This window comes from Erinaceus europaeus, chromosome 5, assembly GCF_950295315.1.
Source record: "Erinaceus europaeus chromosome 5, mEriEur2.1, whole genome shotgun sequence".
Classification (NCBI taxonomy): domain Eukaryota; kingdom Metazoa; phylum Chordata; class Mammalia; order Eulipotyphla; family Erinaceidae; genus Erinaceus; species Erinaceus europaeus.
Genome location: NC_080166.1, coordinates 128,148,031 through 128,160,228, shown reverse-complemented (window position 1 = coordinate 128,160,228; position 12,198 = coordinate 128,148,031). Strand labels below are relative to the sequence as shown.

At 47.4% G+C, this 12,198-nt stretch overlaps 1 protein-coding gene across 1 annotated transcript in view; it reads left to right on the top strand.

The window, feature by feature from the left end:
* Nucleotides 1–10,537, top strand: part of SLC15A1 (solute carrier family 15 member 1) — a 54,185-nt gene extending 43,648 nt beyond the window's left edge. Inside the window, exons 18-23 of the mRNA XM_060191785.1 lie at nucleotides 433–482; nucleotides 3,154–3,258; nucleotides 4,292–4,397; nucleotides 5,941–6,084; nucleotides 7,698–7,805; nucleotides 9,433–10,537. Of these exons, the coding sequence (XP_060047768.1) occupies nucleotides 433–482; nucleotides 3,154–3,258; nucleotides 4,292–4,397; nucleotides 5,941–6,084; nucleotides 7,698–7,805; nucleotides 9,433–9,645 (726 nt within the window). The 3' untranslated portion in view covers nucleotides 9,646–10,537. The remainder of the gene's footprint in view (nucleotides 1–432; nucleotides 483–3,153; nucleotides 3,259–4,291; nucleotides 4,398–5,940; nucleotides 6,085–7,697; nucleotides 7,806–9,432) is intronic.
* The last annotated feature ends 1,661 nt before the right edge of the window (nucleotides 10,538–12,198 follow it).

Below are 12,198 nucleotides of genomic sequence, written 5' to 3'. Positions count from 1 at the left end.
GGCTCTGTAGAGCCAGCATGGATCTGCAGTGAGAACCTAGGTGGCAATAAAAAAATAAAACACTATGAAGGTGTACTTGAACAAGATGGAGTTGTGGGTATTCTGCTAAATAAAATTAAAGGAGCTTCTATAGGATTGCTATGTGTGATTAAGACTTCTGAGTCCCTTCTTAAATTACGAAGTTATTGAGTGGCTTGTTCAAAATTGTTTGAGAGCTGTGTTCTATGGAACCTTGGGAGAGCCAACATGAAGCTGTAGATATTGACGCTAATTCCAAGGACAGCCACTATCAATGGATAACCCCCCTTTCCATGTTATCAGGATGACCCTTAGCTCCCAAGATAATGTCACCAACACTTTCTTTCTCTAACTCTGGAATATTCATTTGAACTTACTCTAACATGTTAGATCTGAAAATGTGTTCTTTCTCAGGTAAATGATGGCCTTAACAAGAAGCCAGATAAAGGAGAAAATGGAATCAGGCATGTATATTTCTTTAAAATATAAGCTTTACCAGCTTCTTGTAGATAATGCATACCCAGAGTCAAGTTCAGACACAGCAAGAATATAGACTGGCTTCTCCCGAGACCGTAAGGCTGGTTCAGTATTCAGAAAGAAATAATCAGTATATTCCTTCACTTTAATCCACTAGGGAGAGGAGTCCATGTCATATTAATTGATGAGCAAAGATCACTTGATGAAATTTAGCGTTTGTTCCTAAGAAAAACTCTCAGCGAGCCAGGAATGGGAAGGAACATCTTGAGTGGGAAAAGAACTCAAGCAACATGATACTAAGTGGCGAATGTCTAAATGTTCTCTGTCCATATAGTGTTGACTCCATACAGTGTTGACTCCATACAGTGTTGACTCCATACAATGTTGACTGACTCCATACAGTGTTGACTGACTCCATACAGTGTTGACTGACTCCATACAGTGTTGACTGACTCCATACAGTGTTGACTCCATACAGTGTTGACTCCATACAGTGTTGACTCCATACAGTGTTGACTCCTTACAATGTTGACTCCATACAATGTTGACTCCATACAATGTTGACTATCTACACTTCCTTGGCATTTCTGTGGGTGACAGTGGGAAGAGAAAGGGAAAGAAGCAAACACATCTAGATGTGGAGGGGAGACATGCAGCTGTCTCCACTCACGGACGACACTATCATCTGCACAAAAAATCACAAAGATTCTTACAGCAAAAGCTTCTGGAGTCAATAAGTGAGCGTTATAAGGTCACACGAGAGAAAGTCAACAACCGTAAGACACGTCATAATTCTAAAGCAATGAATGATTAGAAACATTTCAAAACTCAGCCATAGGCAATTGCTCAAAAAAAGATGAAAGACTAGTTATACATTAAACAAAACACACATAGGATGTGAGACCAGCAGTCTACAGACAGCTTGTCAGATCAGTAAAGAGCTCATTATGGATAGAGTTGCGCTTACAGTCCTTTGTCAAACTTAGGATTATAATTCTCCCCAAACTGATCTATCTGCTTACTGAAGTTCTGACCAGAGCCTTAACACTTAGTAGGGGGTTTGTTTATAGTATACAACCTGGTGATTTAATTGATAGTTACTACAATAAATTTATTGAATGTATCTGCCAGCCCACGCAAAAGTTACTTTTTCTAAGTGATGAGAATGCTTGTAAAAAGCTTCAGTAGATGTTAAGCATGCTATTGTCAACAACACGGTCTGTGAACTCTTTAGAAAATATGCCTCTTCTGTCTGGAAGTTTGGACCTGTGACCAATAATATCTCTCCACTTGTCCCAACCCCTCATCCCTGGCAATTCCATTTCTTCTCACTGTTTCTGTGAGTTCACTTTTTTTTTTTTTTTTTTTAGATTTCCACATATAATTCTCCCTCTGGCTTATTTCACTTCGTGCTAAAGTTACATCGATGTTGTTGCAGATGGCAGGGCCTGAGCTTGATTCGCGGAAAGTTCTCCCAGCCCCTAGAATTTGGTGGATGTTATTGCCTATTGCCACCGAGCTGATGAAACTCACTCGCGGAGCTTAGAGATGCAGGAGTGACATTGCTCTCTGCAGCATTTAGTTGGACACTGTTCTTGCTTCCTGTTCTCTAAATCCGATAATCCTCCATAGGAAGGATTATCTGACAGGAGAAATGCTCTCCCCCCCAGGGCCGTTCAAGAGTGCCAGGGTCTTCACTTGACCATCTACCCAGTCACCCCTACTCAGTCCATGACTACTCAGTCAACAAAACTGTGTGAAACTCTGACACAAGGGACTTGGCACTGACTTGAGAACTTGAGACCCCAGGCCAAGTCCTATAGGCTGTTCTGTTCCTAGCTAGGTTCTAGTGAGGTGCTGGTCACTGCTCCCCCGTCCCCCTCAGGCCTGTAGACTCAGGTCTCAGGCTCCTGGTTAGAGACCTAAAAGCATGTGTTTTATAGGATTAAAAAAATAATTAAAAAGTAGAGGGATCAGGTGGTGATGCACCTGGTTGAATGCACATGTTACAATGCTCAAGGACCCAGGTTCAAGCTCCCATCCCCAAATATAGGGGGAAAGTTTTACAAGCGGTGAAGCAGGTCTGCAGGTGTCTCTCTGTCTCTCTCCCTCTCTATCTCCACCTTCCCTCTCCATTTCAGGATGTCTCTATACAATAAATAAACAAAGATAATTTTTTGAGAAAAATCAAAATTAGAAAAAATAAAAAGTAGAAACATAAACCAAGTCTCACAAACACCAACCCTTCAGTCAGCTGGTTCTCGTGATCCACAAGCGCGTTGTGTGTAGTTGCAAGACAGTTCCTGGCACTGAGCTGTGCTGAACAAATCCCATTGTGAAACGGACTTCACGTAGCTTTATCACATTGTGAAATGCTAGGGGTGCAGTTCACACTTGCGTGTATGCAGCGACTCACCATACCCACCCTGTTTTCCAGAGCGCCCCCACCTTCCCGATACACGCTTGTGGGTGTGTTCCGAGGAGTGGGTGAAAAGCAAACCTATGTCTGGTCACTTTTTGTCTTCCTGCCCTTGAGCCTTTTCCTAAGTATCTTCAGTTCCTCTGGAAGGGCGCTCAGCCCTTCTTCAGATGCACGTTCCGTGAACTGGGCTCATTATTCCATTGTCCAGTCACAAGACAGATGGTTTTCTGTTGCAGATTTGTAAATAAGTTCGAGCAGACCATCAGCCTCACAATGGCTGGGAAAGACTATAACATCACCAGTCACAATGCCAGTGAATACCAGTTCTTTCCTTACGGCAGGTAAGTGCCTCCTCTGGAAACTTCCCTCTGAAGTTCAAAGGTTTCAGACCTTTTTCTTTCAACAGTAGATGGGGGTGCAGAGAGGGAAGAGGCTGGGAGGTGGCTCCGCGGGCAGAATGAGAGCTTTGCATGTGGGAAGCTCCAGCCTTGGTACTGCAGATGATGGAGCAGTGCTCTGCTCTTTCTGCCTCTCACTCCTAAAACTCTTTTTTTTTTTAAAAAAAATAATAATAAATTGGAGCCAGAGAGATAGCTCACTAGGCAGAGCATGTGCCTTGCCTGAAGTCTAGATCTGAACTCCCAGGCATAGAATGCGAGAGTGCCAGGGAAGCTCTAGAGCCGTTCTCTCTCTCTCTCTCTCTCTCTCTCTGAAAAAGCATCTGGGAGTGGTAAAGTTACACATGTGTAAGGACTTGGTTCTACATAAATTGAAGGACTGAGAGACAGCTCAGAGTTTGTGCACCAGACTTTCATGTCTGAGACCCTAAACGTCTGAAGTTCAGTCCCTAGCTACTACCATATGCCAGGATTGAGCATTGTCCCTCTCTCTCTCTCTCTCTCTTACTCACTTTCTCTCTGTGTCCTTCTTGCTCAGGTAATTCATTGGGACCTTCAAATTTTTTAAATAATAGGGGGCTGGGCAGTAGCGCAGCGGGTTAAGCACACGTAGCGTGAAGCGCAAGGACGGGCATAAGGATCCTGGTTTGAGCCCCCGGCTCCCCACCTGCAGAGAGGTCGCTTCACAGGCGGTGAAGCAGGTCTGCAGGTGTCTATCTTTCTCTCCCCCTCTCCGTCTTCCCCTCCTCTCTCCATTTCTCTCTGTCCTGTCCAACAACAACAACAACGATAAATAACAAGGGCAACAAAAAAAAAAAAAAAGGGAAAAATAGCCTCCAGGAGCAGTGGATTTGTAGTGCAGGCACCGAGCCCCAATGATAACCCTGGACGCAAAAAAAAAAAAAAAAGTTTTAATTTAAATAATAAAGTTGAAGCTTTTAATATTTCCTAACCTCTCTCACCATCTCTCTCCTAGTAAAAGCATCACAGTCACCTCAGCAGGATTTCCAGAAAGTTGTCGAACTTTCAAGTCCCCCTACCTCCAGTTTGGCAGTGCGTACACCTATGTGCTCAAAGCGGAGGTCAGTGATGAGTCAGAAACTCTACTGAAACTTGGTTGATTTGAGTCCCGCATATGCCTAAGCAAGAGCAGTCACCCACTAAGTGGTATTTTAGAGTGCTCAGAGTGTTCAGTAGGGCTAAAACTAATTCTTTAGCTCATCATTGACTTCATTTCACCGCTAGCATAAGATAAAACTGGCTGACTTGCTGAGTACAAGCTCAAGTTGCTCAGTGTTAGAAGCTGTCTGGTAGCCTCTCAGCATAGCCTTTTAGTTCTGAGAGAAGGCTGTGCTTTCAGAGAACCTTTCTTTGGGTCTACCCCCCTTAGCAGAGATGAGGAAAATGCCAGCAGACATATTTTCAAATGCTGCCAAGGCCTTCCTACCACAAGTCTCTTCACATTCAAAAATGCATGCACTTCCTCAGTAAAGTATATGAGACCACGAGAGAAGTGCAGACTTAGGGGCTGGGTGGTGGCACACAGCACAGTGTGCAAAGGCCCAGGTTCAAGCTCCTACCCAGGTCTCGTCCCCAACTGCATGGGGGAAGCTTCAAGCAGTGAAGCAGTGCTGCAGATGTCTCTCTCTCTCCCTCTCTCTCTCTCTCTCTCTCTCTCTCTCCTCGATCTTCCCTTCCTTCTCAACTTCTGTCTGTCCCCATTCAAAATAAAAAAGAAAATTATCTTTTTTGGGTAAAGACAGCCAGACACCAAGAGAGTAGGGGGGAGATAGGGAGAAAGGAAGAGACATCTGCAGACCTGCTTCACCACTCGCAAAGTTTCCCCTCTGCAGGTGGGGACTAGGGGCTTAAACCTGGGTCCTTGGGGATTATAATGTGCACTCCACCAGGTGCGCCACCACCTGGACCAATAAAAAAAATCTTTAAAGTGTAAACTTGGGATGGGGGCAGGCAGTGGCGCACCTGGTTGAGTGTTCATATTACAGTGCACAAGGACCTGGGTTCAAGCCCCTGGTCCCCACCTGCAGGGGGGAAGCTTCACAAGTGGTGAAGCAGGGCTGCAGGTGTCTCTCTGTCTCTCTCCCTCTCTCCCCCCCTCTCAATTTCTCTCTCTCTATCCAATAATAAATATATATTTTTTTAAAAGTGTAAACTTGGGGGCCAGGTGGCGCACTGGATTAAGTGCACATAGTACTAAGTGCAAGGACCCACACAAGGATCCCGGTTCGAACCTTTGGCTCCCCACCTGCAGGGAGTTACTTCACAGATGGTGAAGTGGGTCTGCAGGTGTCTATCTCTCTCTCCTCCTCTCTCAATTTCTCTCTGTCCTATCCAATAAAAAATGGAAAAATTGGCCACCAGGAGCAGTGGATGTGTAGTGCAAGCACCGAGCCCCAGTGATAACCCTGGAGGCAAAAATAGTGTAAACTTAATTTCGAGCAAGTTTTACTCTAGAAGCAATCTGGCCGCTGTTGATCTGACGTCCCCTCAGAAGAACAGAGAGATCTCAGTTGGACCTCCTTGCACATCAGCACACATGTCCCTGTTGTCTTACAGTCTTGGTTGAATGCTTTCTGTTCACGCTTGTTTGCCTCTTTGGCCTAGACTAACGGCTGCCCTGGTGTGGAACCGTTTGAAGACATCGCCCCCAACTCGATTAACATGGCCCTGCAGATCCCCCAGTATTTCCTCCTCACCTGCGGCGAGGTGGTTTTCTCCGTCACAGGATTGGAGTTCTCCTATTCTCAGGTTTCTGGCTTCTTTTCTTGGTAACCATCATCCCACCCCTCCCCTGCCTTCCAGAAATGCTACTGGTGCTCCAGGTGAATCTGAGGTAGTTGGACACTGATACTTAAAAAAAAAGCCTAGGCAGTATTTTTAGTGACTCCCACAGGACACACTCATTTGAGATCACTCAGCCTTGTCTTGGTGGGACAAGACAGCACTGTCCTATTCTCACAGTTGGGCTCTGGCAATGCTGACTCCTGAGTTGGAAAAACTTATCAGAAGTGGTCTCAGCATCATGCCAGTGGACTCTACCTTCTAAGCAAACAAGTGGTATCAGCTGTTTGTCACAGTGGCATTTACAGGCCTGTGTCCTTCTGCCTCTAAGGGAAAGTCGCGCTCTCTCTTCAAAGTTAGCAAAGAATATTGATTTGGTGAATACCACACCCGTGAGGTAAATCCTGCTGATACCAGAATCAGAACTTCATTTCTGAAATGTTTCATCAAAGCAGCCGATAGTCATATCCCCACAGTGTCCACTTCCTTCAGGTTCTGCACTCAAGGTTACAACTGTGAGGTAGACCCTTCTTTTCTGTGATGGCCTCATGATCAGGGGAGGGAGGTGACCGATATAACACAAGTGACAAGAGCTTGAAGAGAGGTTTTGGTGATGGAAGAGCCAGCTCAGAGCCCCCTGAAAGCAGTCTCCACTTGAGGGGGAAGAAACAGTCTGCTGAGTGATTTCACTTGGAAACTACTGTAGAAACAGAATGGGCGAGGGGGACAGGCGGTAGCGCAGTGGGTTAAGTGCACATGACGCAAAGCGCAAGGACCGCGTAAGGATCCGGGTTTGAGCCCTGGCTCCCCACCTGCAGGGGGAGTCGCTTCACAAGCCGTGAAGCAGGTCTGCAGGTGTCTGTCTTTCTCTCCCCCTTCTGTCTTCCCCTCCTCTCTCTATTTCTCTCTGTCCTGTCCAACAACAATGATATCAACAATAATAACTACAACAACAATAAAACAACAAGGAGAACAAAATGGAAAGTAAATAATAATAATTTTAAAAGAAACAGAATCAGGGGAGCCTGGCAGTGGCGCACCCGGTTAAGCATACATAGTACTAAGCAAAAGGAACAGTATAGGGTTTGAAACACCCCTCCCTCCCCACCTGCAGGGGGAAGCTTCACGAACAGTGAAGCAGGTCTGCAGGTGTCTCTCTTTCTCCCTCTCCATCTCCCTGTCCCCTCTCAATTTCCCTCTGTCCTATCCAATAAAATGGGGGAAATGGCCACCAGGAGCAGTGGATTCATAGTGCTGGCATCCAGCCGCAGTGATGACCCTGAAGGCGAAAAAGAAAGAAAGAAAAGAAAAAGAATTGGTTCCATCTGTTGATCTGTCCATATAACCAAGATGGCAACTTTGCAAGGATGTGGAAAGTAGAGAGACAAGACCTGAGGGAGTCACATGTGCTCTTGCAACAAAGAGGGTTTGATGTCTCTGGCTGTCCGAGCGATGACTTATCCTGGTGACATTTAAGCCTAGTGACCCTTTGGTGTAGACAGATCAAGTGGACGAATCTATGCGTTGTGTCCTCCAGCTCTGAGTGGAGCTTAAGGTTGGGATCCTCTTTGCTCCCTCAGGCCCCTTCCAACATGAAGTCCGTGCTCCAAGCAGGATGGCTGTTGACCGTGGCTGTTGGCAACATCATTGTGCTGATTGTGGCAGGAGCAGGCCAGTTCAGCGAGCAGGTACGCACAGAGGGTTGAACTGTGTGTGTGTGTGTGTGTGTGTGTGTGTGTGTGTGTGTGTGTGTGTGTGTGTGTGTTGCACCAGGGTGAGGGGCAGCCTGCCTCGCTCTCTGTATACATGTGGGCGTCACAGCTGCCGGTCAGACCCACCGGCCGTGTGGTGGTTTCCGGGCCATCTGATGACCAAGTACATCCTGATTATCATTATTATTTCCACTTGTTAGTCCGAAATTGACAGCTACCATGAGAACAGGTTAATACACATACACTTACTGGGGTAAAATAAAATACTTGAGCTGGGGAGATAGCTCTGCAAATAAATACATACATAAATAAAGCCTTTCATGTTGGAGGCTCTGAGGTCTTGGGTTCAATCCCCAGCACTACCATAAACCAGAGCTGAGCAGTGCTCTGGGGAGCAGGGGAAAGGAGGGAAGAAAAAGAAAAACCAGTGTTTCTAACTTTAGGGCACATATCCTACTTGCCCCAAATAAGACATCATCCCCAAAACTTCCTGTCCCAAAGTCAAGGCCACCCGAAAGCAGCACAGTCTTTCCAGTTAAGTTAGGAGTCAGTTAAGTTAGGGAGTCAGGGAAATAGCATAGTAATTATACAAAATTGTTCATACCTGAGGCTCCAAGGTCCCAGATTCAATCCCTAGCGCCACCGTAAGCCAGAGCTGAGCAGGGCTCTAGTGACAATAAAGTGATTTTTAAAAAATTATCATTTTAAAGTATTTTTAATTACTTTTTATTTGACAGGACAGAGAGAAATTGAAAGGGAATGGAAGACAGAGAAGGAGAAAGAAGGGGCCTAGCCATAGCACACCGAGTTAAACCCTTATGTAAGGGCTGGGACAAGGGTCCCAGCTGGAGCCCCTGACTCCCCGCCTGTGGGGGGAGGGGGGCTTCACAAGTGCTGAAGCAGATCTGTAGGTGTCTATCTTTTCTCTCTCCCTGTCTGTCTTCCCATTCCCTCTCAATTTCTCTCTGTCCTATCCAGAAAAAAAAAAAAAAAAGCTGTAGGAGCGATGGATATCTAGTGCAGGCACCGCTCCAGCAGTAACCCCGGAGGCAGAAGAGAGAGGGGAAAGGAGAAAGACACCTGTAGCACTGCTTCACAGCTCAGGAAGCTTCCCCCCTGCAGGCGGAGACTGGGGCCTTGAACCCAGGACCTTGCACATGTAACTTAGACACTTCACCTGGCACCACCACCCAGCCCCTAAAGTGAGGACTTTGATGAGAGGAGGCTCCGTTCCTCGCTTCTCATCGCAGAGCTTGCCCTCACCCCACCTGTTTCCTCACTGCCCCTGCTGGGTCCCCTGTGAGCTCTGCTGAAGCTTGTGGCCCCGGGGTTCCCTCAAAGGAATAGCAAGGGCTCTTCCCCTCCAGCAGCCCCCTCCCCCCCCCCCCCCCCCCCGTGTTCTTTCTTTCCCGAGTGACCTTGTGGGAGTGGCTAGAGCATCCCCACTCTTTCAGCCTTGCCACCGGTATCCCTACGTCTTGTGCGACGTGCGGTCCTTATCCGTGAGCTTTCAGTGTCCCTGCCTGTAGCCACAGCCCGAGCCCCTGTCCAGCCCGGCCCCTCCCTCCCACTCTAACCTGTGCTCCCACTCCGCCCCTCCAAGTGGGCCGAGTACATCCTGTTCGCTGCCTTGCTTCTGGTCGTCTGCATCATCTTCGCCATCATGGCTCGGTTCTACACCTACGTCAACCCGGAGGAGACTGAAGCGCAGTTCGATGAGGAGGAGAAGAAGAAGAAGAACCTGGACGGTGGGAACCTGGACTCTAGCAGCCCGGGCGATGTGAACCTGGACAACGTAAAGCAGACGAAGATGTGAATGGCGGGAGGATGCATGAGTGGACGGACCCCAACAGGCCCTCAAGCCTGCCTCCTGGGGGCAGGGCTCTTTCATGGCTACAAGACTTGACAATTGCCAGCCAAACGCAGATGGTTACTTTCCATGGGCCTGAGATGCAAGAAATCTTTTTAGTTTTTAAATAATTGTCTTATTTAAAACACACACACACGGTCTGGGAGAAGATGGCTCAGTGGATAAAGCACTGAACTCTCAAGCATGAGGTCCTGAGTTCAAGCCCCAGCAGCACATGTACCAGGGTGATATCTGGTGTTTTCCCTCTCCTGTCTTTCTCATTAGTAAACAAAATCTTTCACACACACACACACACACACACACACACACACACACACACACACACTTTTACAACCAACAAAGAGACCTTGTATTTAATTCCTTCTCTACTGCAAATGAACTTGTGCTGGATGAACTTAATTTTTCCAAAGGATGACGGAATTCTCTCAGACTGTGCGAACAATTCAGAGGCAGGAGCCAAGACGAAACGTGAGTTTGCGGGCTTGACAAGGGCGTATCACAACCACCAGCGAGTACTGACTGGTAATGACTCTGCCTTTCGGATTTCATTCTGTTTCTCCAGTCTCTACCTTAGTTCAAATTATGTATAACTCAAAAGAGCACACAAGAAAGCAGCAGTAATTATTATTTTTTTTCTTTCGAAGTTTCAACAGTATAAATTCACAGGCCAGTAAAATAGCTCGCTGAGATAGTGTGCTGCTCTGCCACGCACTCAACCCAGATTTGAGCCTCCCCCCCATCTCATTGGAGGACATTTTGGTGCTCTGGCTTCTTTCTCTCTTTCTCTTGTGGTCCCCTGACTCTGAAAAAGAAAATAAAATAATTGCATCCTTAAAAATCTGTCTATGTGTCTTTGGATTGTGTGGGTGAGAAGCCTTTCCCAGTGTGACCTGATTGTAAAGGCTCTAACATGCTTTTGAAAATTCAGTCAGAAGGGGGCCTGGTTGGTGGCACACCTGGTAGAATGCACACATCACAGGTGCCAGGCCCAGAACAGTTCTACTTGGATCCTCCTTAGAAGCAGAGCCACGGTTCTTAGATAAACTGGCGCCCAGCTTTGAATACTGAAACTGGCTCTAGGTTAGGAGCAGCAGAGGCCCATGCTGGACACCCACATGCTTCGTGCGCTGACTCATCATTGCACTGTGGAGAAGGGGGGAAACGAGGGAGGGAGGGAGAAATTCAAAATTCAGAGTGAGAAATACCTATGTGATCATCCAACCTGAATACCTTTTCTTTTTTTTTCATTTTCCCTTTTGTTGCCCTTGTTGTTTTTCATTGTTGTAGTAGTTATTGTTGGTACTGATGTCATTGTCAGATAGGACAGAGAGAAATGGAGAGAGGAGGGGAAGTCAGAGACGGGGAGAGAAAGACACCTGCAGACCCACTTCACCGCCTGTGAAGCGACTCCCCTGCAGGTGGGGAGCTGGGGCTCGAACCCAGATCCTCAAGCTGGTCCTTGTGCTTTGCGCCACATGCGCTCAACCTGCTGCACTACCGCCCGACTCCCCCTGAATACCTTTCTAAGGATTAAAGTCTCATTCTCCAACTGGGGCCTTTCTTCTCTGGACACACCCCACTCACTGATCCAAGCAACATCGAGTTCCTTCTAGTGCCTTCTGCACCTCAAACAAAAGGAAAAGCAGGGGGTCGGGCGGTAGCGCAGCCGGTTAAGTGCATGTGGAGCAAAGCGCAAGGACCTGAGGAAGGATCTGGGTTCCAGCCCCCGGCTCCACACCTGCAGGGGAGTCGCTTCACAGGCGGTGAAGCAGGTCTGCAGGTGTCTGTCATTCTATCTCCCTCTCTGTCTTCCCCTCCTCTCTCTAGTTTTCTCTGTCCTATCTAACAACGTCAACATCAAAAACAACAACAATAATAACTACAACAATAAAACACCAAGGGCAACAAAAAGGAATAAATAAGTATTAAAAAAAAAGAAAGAAAAAGCAGGCCTGAGACTCTGCCTCACCCCCTCCCGCCTGCCCGGAAACTCCATCTGGCTCACTTTTCTGTGTCAGAACTGGGGTCCCTCCTCCGAGCTTGGCTGCATCTCTCTACTCCCTCGTCCGTCAGTGGGTCCTAACTACTGAGCGTTCCCTCCATCAGTGTTCTCTGGGACACCTTGCCTTCCATCCGGTCTCCAGAGCAGAGCACCGAAAGCCTCTGGGCTGTGAGGGCTGTGATTTAATGAGCCTGATGAATGAATGAATTCAGCTGTGATTTAATGAGCCTGATGAATGAATGAATTCAGCTTTGAAAGACCCACTTGAAGGGCTGACTGCTTCTTCCTCTGGTATCTGTCTTGCACCTGTGATGGAGGACTCAGTACTCATAACGCTGAGCCGTCAGTTCTCATGACCCCACTCCTTCCAACACCCAGAGAACTCACCCCAACGCCGGCGCACTCTCTGCCCCTAACTCCTCACAGTCGCTGGGGAACCCCAGGCAGCTCTTGAACTCTGAGACCTGCTCTCTTCTCCTAGGTGGTGAAGAGACCCT